This window comes from Oryctolagus cuniculus, chromosome 3, assembly GCF_051225735.1.
Source record: "Oryctolagus cuniculus isolate XC-2025 breed Fujian yellow rabbit chromosome 3, ASM5122573v1, whole genome shotgun sequence".
In the NCBI taxonomy this organism is placed as follows: domain Eukaryota; kingdom Metazoa; phylum Chordata; class Mammalia; order Lagomorpha; family Leporidae; genus Oryctolagus; species Oryctolagus cuniculus.
Window position 1 is genome coordinate 15,340,035 of NC_142869.1, and position 14,842 is coordinate 15,354,876.

Here is a 14,842-nt window from a genome sequence, read left to right on the forward strand (position 1 = left end):
AAAAGTTTATTGAAAATTATTGAAAAGTTCTAGTTATGTAAGTTTGTTGACTGCTTGTGATTGATTGAGGTTAAGTTCTGTTTCTCTTTAATATAGGCACAAAAAATAGTTCAAATTACATTTTGCTCATGTTTGCCATCTAGCAAGGTTAAGTTCATTTATCAGGCACTGGCATTGTGAGTAGCAGGTAAAGCCACTCCCTGAGACACTGCTATCCCTTATGGGTCCTGGTTCTTGTCCCAGCTGCTCCACATCTTATCCAGATCTCCACTAGTGCTTGAGAAAAATAGTGGAGTATTTGGGCCCCTGCCACACACGTGAGAGACCAGATGAAGCTCCTGTTTCTTGGTTTCAGCCTGACCCAGCCCTGCCTGTTGTGGCCATATGGATGTAGACCAAAGGATGAAGATTTTCTCTCTCTCTCTCTCTCTCTCTCTCTCTCTCATTTTCTCCCTCTCTCTCTTTCTCCTTCTCTCTCTGTAACTCTAACTTTCAAATAAATAAATTAATTTTAAAAACAAAAAAAGCTCGTTCATCAGGCCCAATTAGCTTTGTATGCTCAGGGATACTTTAGAAGGCCAAAGACCTGATTACATTTATTTGGCAAGGAAAGAGGGAGAGAGAGCTCTCCCATCCACTGGTTCAGTTCCCAAATGCCTGCAAAGGCTAGGGCTGGGCTAGGGCTGGGCTAGGGCTGGGCTAGGGCTGGGCTAGGGCTGTGCCAGGGGCCGGGCTGGAGCAGTCCAGGTTTCCCAATCCTGGTTCCCATCACTGCTGCTTCCCAAGGGTTGCATTGGCAGAAAGCTAGAGTCAGTAGCAGGAGCCTGTGATTGAACCCAGGTACTCCAATGTGGGATGCCAGCCCTTTACCACTAGACTAAATGCTTGCTCTCTGATTACAGTTTTGAACAACTCTTTGTAGATGCCTCTAACTCACTTAATTCCAGTTGTCTTACTGCCTGGAGATCCAGGATAAACTTGGTTCCCTGCTTGCTTGCCAACCATTGAGTGTCTGCTGATCCTGTCAAGGGCTGCGCCATATATACAATAAATTTTTTTCTTTTTTAAGGTTTATTTATTGATTTGAAAGGCAGAGTTACAGAGAGCCAGAGGCAGACAGAGAGAGAGGTCTTCCGTCCACTGGTTCACTAATCCAAGTGGTCACAATGACCAGAACTACACCTATCCGAAGCCAGGAGCCAGGAGCTTTGGTTCTCCCAAGTGGGTGCAGGGGCCCAAGGACTTGGGGCATCTTCCACTGCTTTTCCAGGCCATAGTAGGGAGCTGGATTGGAAATGGAACAACTGAGACTTGAACCAGTGCCTGTATGGGATGCCGGTACTGTGGGTGGCAGCTTTACCTGCTAAGCCACAGTGCTGGCCCCAACCACCATAAACTTTTAACTCTCAAAGTTGCATCTGCAGTCCAGACCTCTCCACTGTTTAGTGGTATATACAAAACCCTTGCATCTTCCTGTCTACTCAGCACTTGCACTTGGAAATCTAATAGGCACCTCAAGCTTCCTATGTTCAAAACTAAACTCTTTTTCTCCCAAATCCACCCCTCCTGTGTCTTCCCAGCTTAGTAAATGGTCCTTCTTGCGGTTTCTCTGCTCACAAATCTTGGTGTCACTCTCAGCTTTTCTATTTCTTTTGTATGTTATATCCAACAAATCTCACTGGCTTCACCTTTCACATATGTCCAGAATCTGATGTCTTCACCCCACCACCAGTACCCTTGGACCTCATCAGTTATCAACTGCTTTCTTTCGTTAATTTCCTGACACCCTCGATTTCATTCTTACCATTTAATGTTAAAGGTAGATTCAGCCAGCATCCTGCTTAAAACATGCCAATGGCTCCCCATCTTATTTAGAGTAAAAGCCAGTCTTCACAATAACCTCTGGGCTAGACATGGTCTGTCTTGTGATCTCTGTATCTTTCTCTGCAGGAACTCTTTCTCAATCTCATTGGCTGCCTGATGGTTCCTGCAAAGTCCCGTGCATAGGGGCCAGTGTTGCAGCAGCCCAAGCTTAACCATATGGGAGCCGGTTTGAGTCCCAGCTGCTCCACTTCTGATCCAGCTCCCTGCTAATGCGCCTGAGAAAGCAGCAGAAGACGGCCCAAGTAGTTGGGCCCCTGCCACCCATGTGGGAGATCTGGATTGGGTCCAAGCTCCTGGCCTTAACTGTCTGAACTTGTCTCAGGTTATATTCTTCAGAAACAGATACTGAGACAGAAGTTGGCACACGGGGTACTTATTAGGACTCAATATTTGTGAAAGGAGGAGAAGGCCACAGGATTAAGCAGAAGTCCGCTGCAATCCAGGCCTAACAAAGCCTCATCCAGTCTAGAAGGGAGTCCGGGGTGAGGATTGCCCATCCGTGTGTCCTGACCAGGCTTTCGTATTCCTGACTTGTTCAGTTCCAGAATGTGCTGCTGTCTGACAGGGGCACAGTGGTGGTCAGATCCTGAGGGTGCTGAACACTAGGACCCATCTGCTGACCACCCTTCTTCCACGAAGGTGAAGCTGTACAGCTTATCTCTGTATCCACACACCAGCCTGTGGGAAATGCCACACCCTTCCCTGTGGAACTTTCCCCACTGCACTTCACACACTCTCATGTATTAGGATTTATTTATTGCATCTGTGATCTAGTCCTTTGCTGGAAATGTAAGTTCCAATAGCAAAGGGAGTTTTGTCTCTCCTCAGTATGCTCATATTGTGCGTTTAATAAGTGGTTGTTGGGGCCACTTGCAATGCTGGCAACTCATACATTACAGTGCTGGTTCGAGTCCCAGTTGCTACACTTCTAATCCAGTTCCCTGGTAATATGCCTGGGAAAGAAGTGGAAGATGGGTCAAGTACTTGGGACCCTCCCATCCATGTGGGAGACTGAGATGAGTTCTTGGCTTCAGCCTGGTCCAGGCCCAGCCCCAGCTCAGTTGTAGCTATTTGTGGAGTGAACCAGTGGTAGAAGATCTTTCTTTTTCTCTCTCTGTCTGCTTTTCTTTATCACTCTGCTTTTCAAATAAATAAATAAGTACATAAATCTTTAAAAAGCCACATATTTGATTTACAATTATTTGTCACAATAAAAAATAAGAGGTCACGTTAATTTTAATAGTTTTATCTTGATATATCTAAATAATATTTAAAAATGTAATCAATATAAAAATTATTAATGCCATATCTTACATCCTAAAAATCTAGTATTCATTATGTACTTACACCACATCTCAATTTGGAGCAAGCACATTTCAAGTGCTTAATAGTTGGGTGGACAGTCCAACTCTAGTGCAATAACAATATAGTATATTTGGGGAGGGTAGAGACTGGAGTGGAGGAATCGCTGGAGTCATTGGCTTTCTGTGTCCCTATCAAGATTGCTTAGCTTAGAAGCTGTTGCTATGCTCCATCCCAGACTACCAGGAACACATTTATAGTTGAGCAAGTGTGCTGACTGCCTTTGGGAAGGAGAAGGCACATTGTGAGAAGCCATAGGTGTCTGGGTAAGATGCCAGAAAGGACTTGATAGAGGATACGATTTTGTGTTGGATTTGGGGAGGGTTGAAGGGAGAAGGTTTCCCTCTAGACTGGATGTTGTCAGGAAGTCGGGGCATTGGATTCTCAGTAAGTCTAATGCAGACGGAGCAAGACTAGATAGAGGCTAAAAGCTGCAGTAGGTAAGGAAGTGGGAGTCAGTGCCATTAGCAGGATGAAGGGGTATCTGTGCATTTGTGGTGGGTGCCAGTTTATGTTCTGGCTGTGCTGAGACATGACTGGAGAGGTCTTGCCCAACGTCTAGATTCCGTAAGCAGGAGCCGTGAGCGCCCAGCCATCCCCTTAGCCAACACTCACTCCTGGAGGACGGTTCCAGGCAGGTTCCTGGAGTGCCACGGCTGTTTTTCTCTTTCTCATAGTGACGCACCCTTACGCGAATGACTGCACTTCTCTGTAGATCTGTTTTCTCTTCTTCACGTGGGAATACGAAAGCACCACTTCTCCATCACACAACGGTGCCTTAGAATAGACGTAGAGCAGTAGTGTTTTGGGGAGAATCCCTCGTCTCCCTCAACTGCCCAGTCCATACCCAAGTGAGGACCTTACTTCTCCACTCTCGTTTCTTTCCGTTATTTCTCAGCAGGCAGGCACCGTCTGCGCTGAAGGCCTTTCCTGCTGCGCGGCATCTCTAAGCAATACGGGCCAGGCGGCGGCAGTACTCGGGCGCTTACGGCGGCGGCGCGGCGCCCACGCGGCCCGGGTAGTCCGGGGAAACCGGCGCGTCCCCGCCCGCCCGGCCGTCAGCTGCTGGGCCGCCCGCGGGAGAGGCCGCGGCCGCGCGAACATGGCGGCGGAGATCCACTCCAGGCCGCAGAGCAGCCGCCCGGTGCTGCTGAGCAAGATCGAGGGGCACCAGGACGCCGTCACGGCCGCGCTGCTCATCCCCAAGGAGGACGGCGTGATCACCGCCAGCGAGGACAGGTAGGGCCGGCCCGGCGTGCGCGGGGCTGCGGTGCGCCGGGGTGCGGGGCTGCGGGGTCTGTGGCGGCGGCCCTCCCCGCGCGGGGGCGCCCCGGGACTCGCACCGGACGCCCCCGCCGCGACCCTCCCTCCGGTCCTCGGTTCTGCTCCGCATCCCCCTCTCCAGCCCAGTCTCCACCACGTCCGTCCGGCCCGGACCCCAGTCCCACAGCGCCCCTCCAGTCCGGGACCCCAGCCCGAACGCTCCCCTCCAGCTGGGCACTCGGGGCTGCCGGGCGCCTCCGGCCTCGGACCCCGGCCCCACCACGCCCCTCCGGCCCGGGACAGGTCTCCACCACGCCCCTCTGGCCTGGGACCCAGTCCTAGCGGGCGCCTACAGCTCCGGACCCTCGACCCGGTCCCGCTCCTGCAGCTGGGTCCCCAGCAGGCTCATGCAGCCCCGGGCCTCAGTCCCCCTGCGCCTCTCTGCAGGGATCCTGTCCTGCCGCGCCTGGGACCTGCACCTGGGGTTCGCATGGTGCCCAGGAGTTTCTGTTCCTCTCCACCCCATCAGCTCCAGATCGCCGCCTGTGGGAGCCCAGAGGGCTGGGCTCTGGTTCCCGCGGGTCCTGGTGCCCGGAATTTCCTTATGGCAGGGATCCTTTTTCCTTCTAGTTTGCTTATGGTTTGCACCTGACTATGCCCAAGGCCGGCCTCTAGGTTAGTTAGTTTTGCTTCAGCTGCTACAACCACGTGAACTCTTATTTACTACTTTTATATATATATATATATATATATATATATATATATATATATATAAAAGCCACTCATATTTAAAAATAGATGCATTTATTCTAAAGTGATTTTATTTATATCTTCGCCATTAGGAAAATTACATCACTTTCCATAATGAATAATAACTGCACACAGGACCTTTTTAAAAAAGCTCTGCTTTAAAATTTTATTTGTATTTATTTATTTATTTGAGAGGCAGAGAAAGAGCAAGCAAGCAAGCTAGCTCCCATCTGCTGGTTTACTCCACAGATATGCACAATGACTGGATTGGGCCAGCCAGAAGACTGACCCAGGAATTCGATCCAGGTGTCTCATCTGGTTGGCAGGGACTCAACTAACTACTGGGGTCATGGCCCGCTGCCACCCAGGGACTGCATTCGCAGGGAAGTAGAGCTGTCACTCAAACCCAGGCACTCAGTAGGCAGCGCAGGCATCAAGCCAGTCACCTGCCCCGCGTTCTCTCTTCCCTACACTGAGACGTCTTGGCTTGGATGCCCACCGCACTTGGGGAAACGCTGATTTGGTCCAGTTTTCTCATCTTGCCAAAGAGGTAGCCGAGACTGGAGGACACGGAGCTCCTTCCTGCGAGTCACCGAGATTGGTGAGGCTAGAGAGGCAAAGCAGCACTGGCCACGGGCTCCCTGGTCTTCAGGGCTGTGTGATTGCATTGGGTGGGTGTTATTTGTTTTAAATAGTGACTTTAGAACCCTAAAGGTTTGGCACTTCAGTGGCTTTCTGATGGGAAACGCAAGGAAATAGCTGGTTTTCTTGAGACAAACTGTGTTTCTTTTGTACAGTTTGTGGTCTTAGTGATATTCCAGGGGAGTCTGGGAGGAAGGGGAGCAGGAGGCTTAGTCCAGCCTTGTGTAACCCCACCTTTTGAGGGCCTTTCCTGAGTGGGAAGACAAAACCCAAAGTGCGCAGCTCCTGTTTGGCCTTTGCACTTTGCTTTCCAGTGAGCCGCGTGCCTTTTTCTGCCAGTGAACTGGAGAGCTAGTGTGACCGGAAGCCTTTGCAGGCCTCTCCCTCCAGTTTACTGCAGTTGCCCTCAGACCAGGTGGGGAGTGAGCAGTGGGATCCCGGGCATGGGTGTATGCGTAGGGAGGGAGTGGGATGGAGACGAGTGCATGAAACACAGGGGCAGAGGGGAAAATAAAAGAGGCAACAGACAGAGTAATGTTATTTACATGGTAGGAACTTAGATGCAGGCAACACCATAAAAGTTAGCGGTCTCTATTCAGTAAAATATTTTTTTCATGACTCATGCGTGTTGAGTAAAGTGCTGAATATTTGAGATTACTAGCCAGGAGCTATGCTGATAAATGTTTTATGGAAAGTGATTACTAAGCTGCTCTGGGACTGAAATGTTCTAGGGGAGGTTTGGTCAGCTCATTTTTTCACTTGGACACTACTTTACTGCGGTGCCCTGAGAACTGGAGCTGGTGCTTCAGGTTATTATTATTATTTTTAATTTATTTGACAGGTAGAGTTATAGACAGTGAGAGAGAGAGACAGAGAAAGTTCTTCCTTCTGTTAGTTCACTCCCCAAATGGCCGCTATGGCCAGCACTGTGCCAATCTGAAGCCAGAAGCCAGGTGCTTCTTCCTGGTCTCCCTTGCGGGTGCAGGGGCCCAAACACTTGAGCCATCCTCCACTGCCTTCCCAGGCCACAGCAGAGAGCTGGACTGGAAAAGGAACAACCGGAACTAGAACTCAGCACCTATATGGGATGGTGGCGCCACAATGTGGAGGATTAACCAAGTGAGCCACGGCGCTGGCCCATGTTATTATTTTTAAAGATTTATTTATTTATTTGAAAGAATTATAGAGAGAAGAATATAGACAGAGAAAGAGAGAGGGAGAGAGATCTTCCATCTGCTGGTTCACTCCCCAAATGGCCACTACAGCCAGAATTGGGCCAGGCTGAAGCCAGAAGCTTCCTCCAGGTCTCCCACATGGGTGCAGGGGCCCAAGCACTTGAGTCACCCTCAATTGCTTTCTCAGGTGCACTAGCAGGGAGCGGGATCAGAAGTGGAGTAGCCAGGACTAGAACTGATGCCCTTATGGCATGCTGGTACTGCAGGCGGCAGCTTAACCCATTGTGTCACAGTACTGGCCTCTGCTTCCGGTTATTAAGAGTCTGTGTTTCTGGCCCATGGAACTCCCGTGAAGGTGGGATAACCTTTTTAGTAGGTGCTGCACTATGAGATTAATTAAAACACACAGTTGTGGCATTTTCATCAGTGGTGGTCGTGGTGGTTTATTTTCAAATTGTCATAAATATGTGTAAACTCCTCATTCATTGAGTCACTCATTGGTACTGTGTTTACTGGGAATACAACAGGGATCAAAAGCCATAGTGCCTTCCCTAATATCACTTTTCTTTTTTTAAAGATTTTATTTATTTATTTGAGTGGTAGAGTTACATACAGTAAGAGGAAGAGACAGGAAAGGTCTTCCTTCCATTTGTCAACTCCCCAGCTGGCTGCAACGGCGGGAGGTGCGCAGATCCAAAGCCAGGAGCCAGGAGCCAGGAGCTTCTTCCTGGTCTCCCACACGGGTGCAGGGGCCCAAGGACTTGGGCCATCTTCTACTGCTTTCCCAGGCCATAGCGGAGAACTGGATTGGAAGAGGAGCAGCTGGGACTAGAACCAGCGCCCATATGGGATGCCAGCACCGCAGGTGGAGGATTAACCTACTGTGCCACGTTGCCAGCCCCCCTAGTATCACTTCTGATTCACAAATTTTTGTGGCTCTTGACTTGATAAACCAACACGTATGAGGAAGGAGAACACTGAGACCTCCCTTACTCATACAAAGACTTGTTGGACACTTACCACATGCAGGGCTGGTGCTAGACTTGTGGGGTGGAAAGACAGCTGACTCCAGTGTCACTCTTTCCTAGGGGCTGGCTGGTGTCGGGAAGAAGTAGCGCTGTCTGCTCAGCTTGAAGGGCACTGGGGAGACACAAGAAAAGAAGGCTCCTTGGCTGGGGCCAGGGTTCAAGGACATTCTGCTGAGGCTGTCACTGGAGTTGGCCTTCCTGGATAGAGGAGTGATCTGTTGGAAGGCAGGAGGATGTGCATCCCTGTTTCAGGCAGAAGGGAGGCTGGCAGGGAATTTTAAGTAAAGAGCTATAGCTACTTGTAGGTGACCAAGCAAGAGGTATATGACAGGTCATGGCAGGGGAGAGGATGGAGAGCCAGAAGGGCCCAGGCCCAGTTTTGGAAGAGCCTTTAAGTGTGTCACTCTTAGGAACTTGACAGTCAAGAGCCATCAGAGAGTTCAAAACAAGCAAATGATGGAATTGGAGTTTGTACTTAGAAATAACCCCAGCTGGCCAGCGCTGTGGCTCACTAGGCTAATCTTCCGCCTGCGGCACCGGCACACCGGGTTCTAGTCCCGGTCGGGGCACCGGATTCTGTCCCCGTTGCCCCTCTTCCAGGCCAGCTCTCTGCTGTGGCCAGGGAGTGCAGTGGAGGATGGCCCAAGTCCTTGGGCCCTGCACCCACAAGGGAGACCAGGAGAAGCACCTGGCTCCTGGCTTTGGATCAGTATCGTGCGCCGGCCGCAGTGGCCATTGGAGGGTGAACCAATGGAAAAGGAAGACCTTTCTCTCTGTCTCTCTCTCTCACTGTCCACTCTGCCTGTCAAAAAAAAAAAAAATAACCCTAGCTAACATTTTGAAGTCACTTCTCTGTCAGTACAGAGTCAGCCCTTTATGTGTATTACTGCATCCAGCCTTTGCTCTCCCTGCTTAGGTATTGTTGTCTTCCCTTATCAACAGTTCCAAAATTGAGTACGTTCTAAAAGCCAGAAGTTTGTGTGGGGGGTGGGTGTTTGGGGTAGAGGTTACGCTGCTGCTTGAGAAGCCTGCATGTCGTATTGGGGTGTCTGGGTTCAAGTGCAGACTCCACTCTCCATTCCAGCTTCCTGCTAATGCACACCCTGGAGGCACCAGGTGATGACTGAAGCACTTGGATCCCTGCCACCCACATGAGTGACCTGGATTGAATTCCAGCTCCTGGCTTCGACCTGGCTTTGTAGGCATTTGGGGAGTGAACCAGCAAATGGGAGATCCCCCTCTGACTCTCTTGTCTTTCAAATACATTAAAAAAAATTTTTTTGAGGGAGGGGTTTGTATGTGTGTGTGTGAGAGAGAGCGAGCGAGCGAGCAAGCGAGTGAGAGAGAATTGGACCTGAAAATTCATTTGGTGACAAAACTTGATCTGAACAGATGGAGCTATTTATAATCTTTGTTTATCCCATGAAATGTGAATATTATGTTTTACTGTAGAAATAGCAGTGCACTTGGGGGCGGGATTTGTGGTATAGTGGGTTAAGCCACTGCTTGCGACACCTGCATGCAATTCAGAATGCCTGGTTCAAGTCCTGGATACTCTGCTTCCATCCCAGATGCTTACTAATATGCTTCCTGGGAGGCAGCAGGTGATGGTTCAAATGTATGAGCCCCTGATATGTATGTGGGAGACTCAGATGGAATTTTTTGGCTCCTGGCTTTGGCCTGACCTAGCCCAGGCTGTTGTGGACATTTGGGGAAGTGAACCAGTAGATGTGAGATAACAATCATTCTCTCTCTCACTCTCGCTCTCACTCTCGCTTTCTCTCCTCTCTCTTCCTCCCTCTCTCCCTCCCTCCCTCCCTCCCTCCCTTCCTCCCTCTCTTTCTGCCTATCAAATAAATAGTGGTATTTTTTAAAAAAGAAATAGCATTACATTTAGTTGCAAGTGATATCCTGCTATCCCAAGTTTTGCTGGGAGTGTTTTGGAACAAATGGTAAAAGTATATACATCATGTTGTAATGACCGTTTAACAGGTCAGAAAACTGAAACACAAAATATGTTGAAGTGACTGCTCAAGATCTCATAGTTATTAAGTGATGGGACTGAGATTTGAACCTAGATCTGACTCTGAGGCCCATTTTTTTTCTGCAATTCACCTGACTTTTCTATATACTTGGGAGGAGCTGAGACCAAGTAGTGTTGGTCAACGATTGACTCCTCTGGCAGCAAAGGGTAAAATGCTAGGATTCTACCTGTTGTTGTGTTTTAGGTATTCTTTATTCCTTCCCAAGAATTTTTAGATCTTAAAATAAAATTTGCTTATACATTTTTTATGCAACTTTTGTTTTAATGCTCAGAAAAGTAACTTCTAGCATTTTAAATGGGCTCTGGCTGATTGATTTCATTTTATAAAAACTGAAAACCATGAGAATTATATGAGAGCAGTTTGGGAATAAAGGGAAAGATTGAAGGTCCTCCTGAAGTTAGTATCTAGTTTTCTAAAATGTAGGCCGGTGGTTCTTGACCAGGGGTGGTCTTGTTTCCCAGTGGCCATTTGGCAATATTTAGAGACATTTTTGATTGTCATAACTGGGGAGTGAGAGCCACTGTCTTCGAGGTAGAGGCCAGGGATGCTGCTCGCTATTCTGCAGGGCACAGGTCAGCCTCTCCAGCCCTATCAGGTCATTCAGCCCCTATGTCAGTGGTTCTGGGATACAAAAACATGGTCTAGTGTTAATGCATTTGTTTGTGTTGTCTCTCTAGACCCACAGCTCTTCAACTTGAGCATGCATCAGTATTACCTGGAGATCTTGGTACAGCATGGATTATAGGGCCCCTCTCCCCAAAATTTCTGAATTAAAAAGTCAGGAGGGGCCTGAGAACTGGCTTTTTTACCCTGTGCCCAGGTGATGTGGCTGCAGATGCTGCAGACCCAGGGGCCACGCTCTGAGAACCACTGCCTGGCAAGACAGGAAAGTTATTTGTCACTGTGCTTGCCTATATAGACCCACTGGGGGATGACACAATTTACCTCTTGTTTTTGTTTTTGTTTTTTTGTGGTCAGCTTCTGAAATAGAATTTGCCTGGGGTCATTCACACATACTCACCTACCCCAATAAACCAAACCAAACTGCATATGATGGCGCTAAATACAGTCAAAGAGTATAATGCCAGCATATAATATCAAAGCTTAGTTCCATCATAGCTAGAGGCACAGGTAATTTCTGATTTGGGCAGTGAGCTTTAGGGGTCTGATTAGAAACCTTTGTGAGTTCGACTGTCATGAAGAGTTAACAGAGAATGCCACTACATGCATGAAATCATTTATATATAGTTTTTTAGAGCAACAAATACTGTAAGCTGTCTCATTTAAACTTCAGTTAGTATTGATACCAAAGCCTAAATTAGTGTTTTTAACTCTAGTTTAAATTGCCTGAACTTTGGAACTAAAAAGTTGATCTTTGGAATTTGAGCCAAGTGTAAGAATGATGAATTCCTTGAGTTCTCCAGAATTCTTGAGTCCATAAGGTAGAGCTGTCTTTCTTATCTGTATACTGTCAAAGCAAGAACAAAAACCGTTCAGTGTGAAGTTTGGACACTGGAGCTGCAGCAGTGACTTTCCTGCTGAGGAAACAGAAACTGAGACTGCTTTCAGAACAGAAGTGCCATGTGGTGAGCCAGCAGCGCCCCAGTCCCCAGCTAGATTTGCCTTTTGGACTCTTCTGGGGACTGCACCGAGAATTTGGGCAGTCAGTTGGTTGAGTGATAGATTTTTAGAGCAAAAACTTTATTATAAATCTTTGTAAGTAAATTCAAGCTATAGGCCTGCTGTCCTCATTTTGGAAAAATAGAGTTAAGAGATAAGCATATTATGCTTTTTCTTTAGGGACCTGGGCTGGGGCTAAGATTAGTTTCTGCAGAAAATTCAGTACGTGTGGCCCAAACAAAGACAGCTCTCATGTGTTTTAAAATATTTTAGAATGTTGTGATTAGGCTGGTAAACAATGAAAAATATATAAAATGAACTTTTAAATATTTTGGATCTTATTCCTTTTTTAGAAAAAGCATAATAAATATTTAATATATTTGTTCCCTTTTTAGATATTTCTAAGTACACTGAGGTGACTTGGGGGAAATATGTATATTTCCTGTTTGTTTGTATAAAACAGCCCTGAATAAGCATGTTAAATGTTAAAAGTGTTGTGCTTGGGAGGGAATCCAGTATAGCTGGAAGTTGCTGGTTTATACAGAAAACCAGGGTGTTAACTGCTGTATTTGAATTGTCAAGCAGTGCCTAAAAGTAGATTCTTTAATTTGTGTTACAAAATAAGCATAAGTGAGAAGGTAGGAAGCCTGGGTGAAAATGCATTTATTCCACTATTGCTCGAGTAGTCATTGTCACATTCATTTTTTTTTTTTTTTTTTTTTGACAGGCAGAGTGGACAGTGAGAGAGAGAGACAGAGAGAAAGGTCTTCCTTTGCCGTTGGTTCACCCTCCAATGGCCGCTGTGGCTGGCGCGCTGCGGCAGGCGCATTGCGCTGATCCGAAGCCAGGAGCCAGGTGCTTCTCCTGGTCTCCCATGCGGGTGCAGGGCCCAAGCACTTGGGCCATCCTCCACTGCATTCCCTGGCCACAGCAGAGAGCTGGCCTGGAAGAGGGGCAACCAGGACAGAATCCGGTGCCCCGACTGGGACTAGAACCCGGTGTGCCGGCACCGCAAGGCGGAAGATTAGCCTAGTGAGCCACGGCGCCGGCCACATTCATTTTTTATAGTACAGTTAAAAACATAGATTTATGGTTAAGACATAGAGCCAGCATACCTGAGTCTGAATCCCAACCGTGTTACTTGAGTCCCTTACATTGTAGTTTTCTCATCGGCAAAGTGAAGATGATAATAGTGCCAGTCTTATAGAGTTTTATGAGGAGTGGATGAATTAGAGCAGATGAAGAGCATTGGCTTGCACAATGTACTGGACAAGTAGTACCTACGAGTATTATTATTTTCATTCCTATTTGTTTTCCACTTAATTTAATTTCATCAGAAGTTAAATATGTTTCTACTTTATGTGTATGTATGTTCATAAAATAACAATTTTCCTGCCTGAATAGGGAAATACCATTTGGGGAGTTATTTATAAACCTAAATTCTTGTCATTGTGTTTGACTCATGCCTTTTGTTTATTTCCATATTTGGTCACTTCCAAATCATCTCAGTCATATTAGTTTCCCTTAAGAAATCTTCTCCCTGCTGTGTTAGGGTTCCCAAGATCAGTTTTGTTAATTCACTGATAGGAATGGCACATTCACTTCCTTAATGTATCACAGCCAGACAGACAATATAAAATCAGCACATGGGGCAAGCTGAGGAAACTGGCATGAATTTCCAAGAATCCCGTCATTGTGGACTCATACAGGGCATGCTAAAGTCTTTCAGCACTTAGTTGTGACAACATGGGTGAAACACTGTGTATCAAGGAAGGTTATTAGAAACTCAATAATCAGGGTTTCTATGGGGGTCTGATTCTATAGGCACCCTCCTCCTGGTGTGTGCCAAAATTTTAAAGCCCCAGACGAAAAGCAAGTGTTCAGCATAAACCACGTATTTTGTGTAAACATTAAGCACAACAGGCCTCTCTTACAAGTTGATAAATGGTGAGAACCCTTTGCAAATCCAAAGTCCAAGACACTTGACAAGGGCCAACCTTGCAAGCAGGCCTTCCCAAGGGCAGCAGTGTCAGGTCTTTTCTGCATGTTGCCTGTAATTATCCTAGGGCTTGGCTTGTCCCCATCCTCTTTTAAACCTCAATTACTGCAGCATCATATTAACCCATTTCCCAGAGTCCAGGAATGCCCTACTTGAAACTGTACTGCCAGGCTCATCTCTTCAACATGGCTTTTATCATGTCTTTTTCCTGCCCATAACATTTCATTAACTCCTTATTTCATCATGACTATAAAAGTACTTTGGGGACCTTATAACTAATTGGTTCCTGCCCGGCTTTATTTCCATCTTTATTTCTCACTTCTTAGTGGTTCCTCATATCCAGGAAAGCCACTGTAGTCTCTGCCCATCAATATCTGGTACGTTTCCCACCTGGACGCTTTTGTTCATGTGCCTACCTCCACCAGGCTCCTCCCATCCCCTCTTTCCCATATTCAAACCCCTATGAAACAGGTTCATTCAAGTTGTACCTCCTCCATTAAATAATTCTCCCCAGATGTATTAGCTTGCTTTAGATTTAAAATTCCTGAGAGGAATTAGAAGGAAAGAAGGTTTATTTCAGCTTACAGTTGAGGAAGTTCAAAGGCCAAAGTTGGGCAGTCCCATTGGGACCCTTTGGGACTTATGAGGTTAGAACTTGGAGGAGGAACAATCACCTGGTGAACCAGGAAGCAGAGAGACAGGAAGATGTGCATCATCCATGTCCATCTGTTTCTCTCTCAGCCAGCATGATCTGACCTTGGGTCTTTACCCTAAGAATCCAATCCAATCCAGTCACTTCCCAAAGGCCCCACTGTCATCCTATGGTTGGATCAAGTCTCCACCCTGAGTCTATCAACCATTAGCATTAATCCATTAACATTAATGTAAGACTTTGGGCACCAAGCCCCCCAGTACATGGGTCTTTGGGAGAATCCAAAGTACTATCCAAAACAGCACCAGCCTATCATGTTTTTTACGAGTTTTCTTCAATGCTTACAGTATCTTACCCATTATGCTTAGTTACTTACAATCAGATATTAGTTATTGTTGCTTTGTGTTTATTCTTACTTTCCT

The 14,842-nt window shown here is 47.0% G+C and overlaps 1 protein-coding gene across 1 annotated transcript in view; it reads left to right on the forward strand.

Annotated features, from left to right (window-relative positions):
* Nucleotides 1–4,245: 4,245 nt before the first annotated feature.
* WDFY1 (WD repeat and FYVE domain containing 1) overlaps nucleotides 4,246–14,842 on the forward strand; it is a 62,476-nt gene continuing 51,879 nt past the window's right edge. Inside the window, exon 1 of the mRNA XM_002712502.6 lies at nucleotides 4,246–4,485. Coding sequence (XP_002712548.2) covers nucleotides 4,349–4,485 — 137 coding nt within the window. The 5' untranslated portion in view covers nucleotides 4,246–4,348. The remainder of the gene's footprint in view (nucleotides 4,486–14,842) is intronic.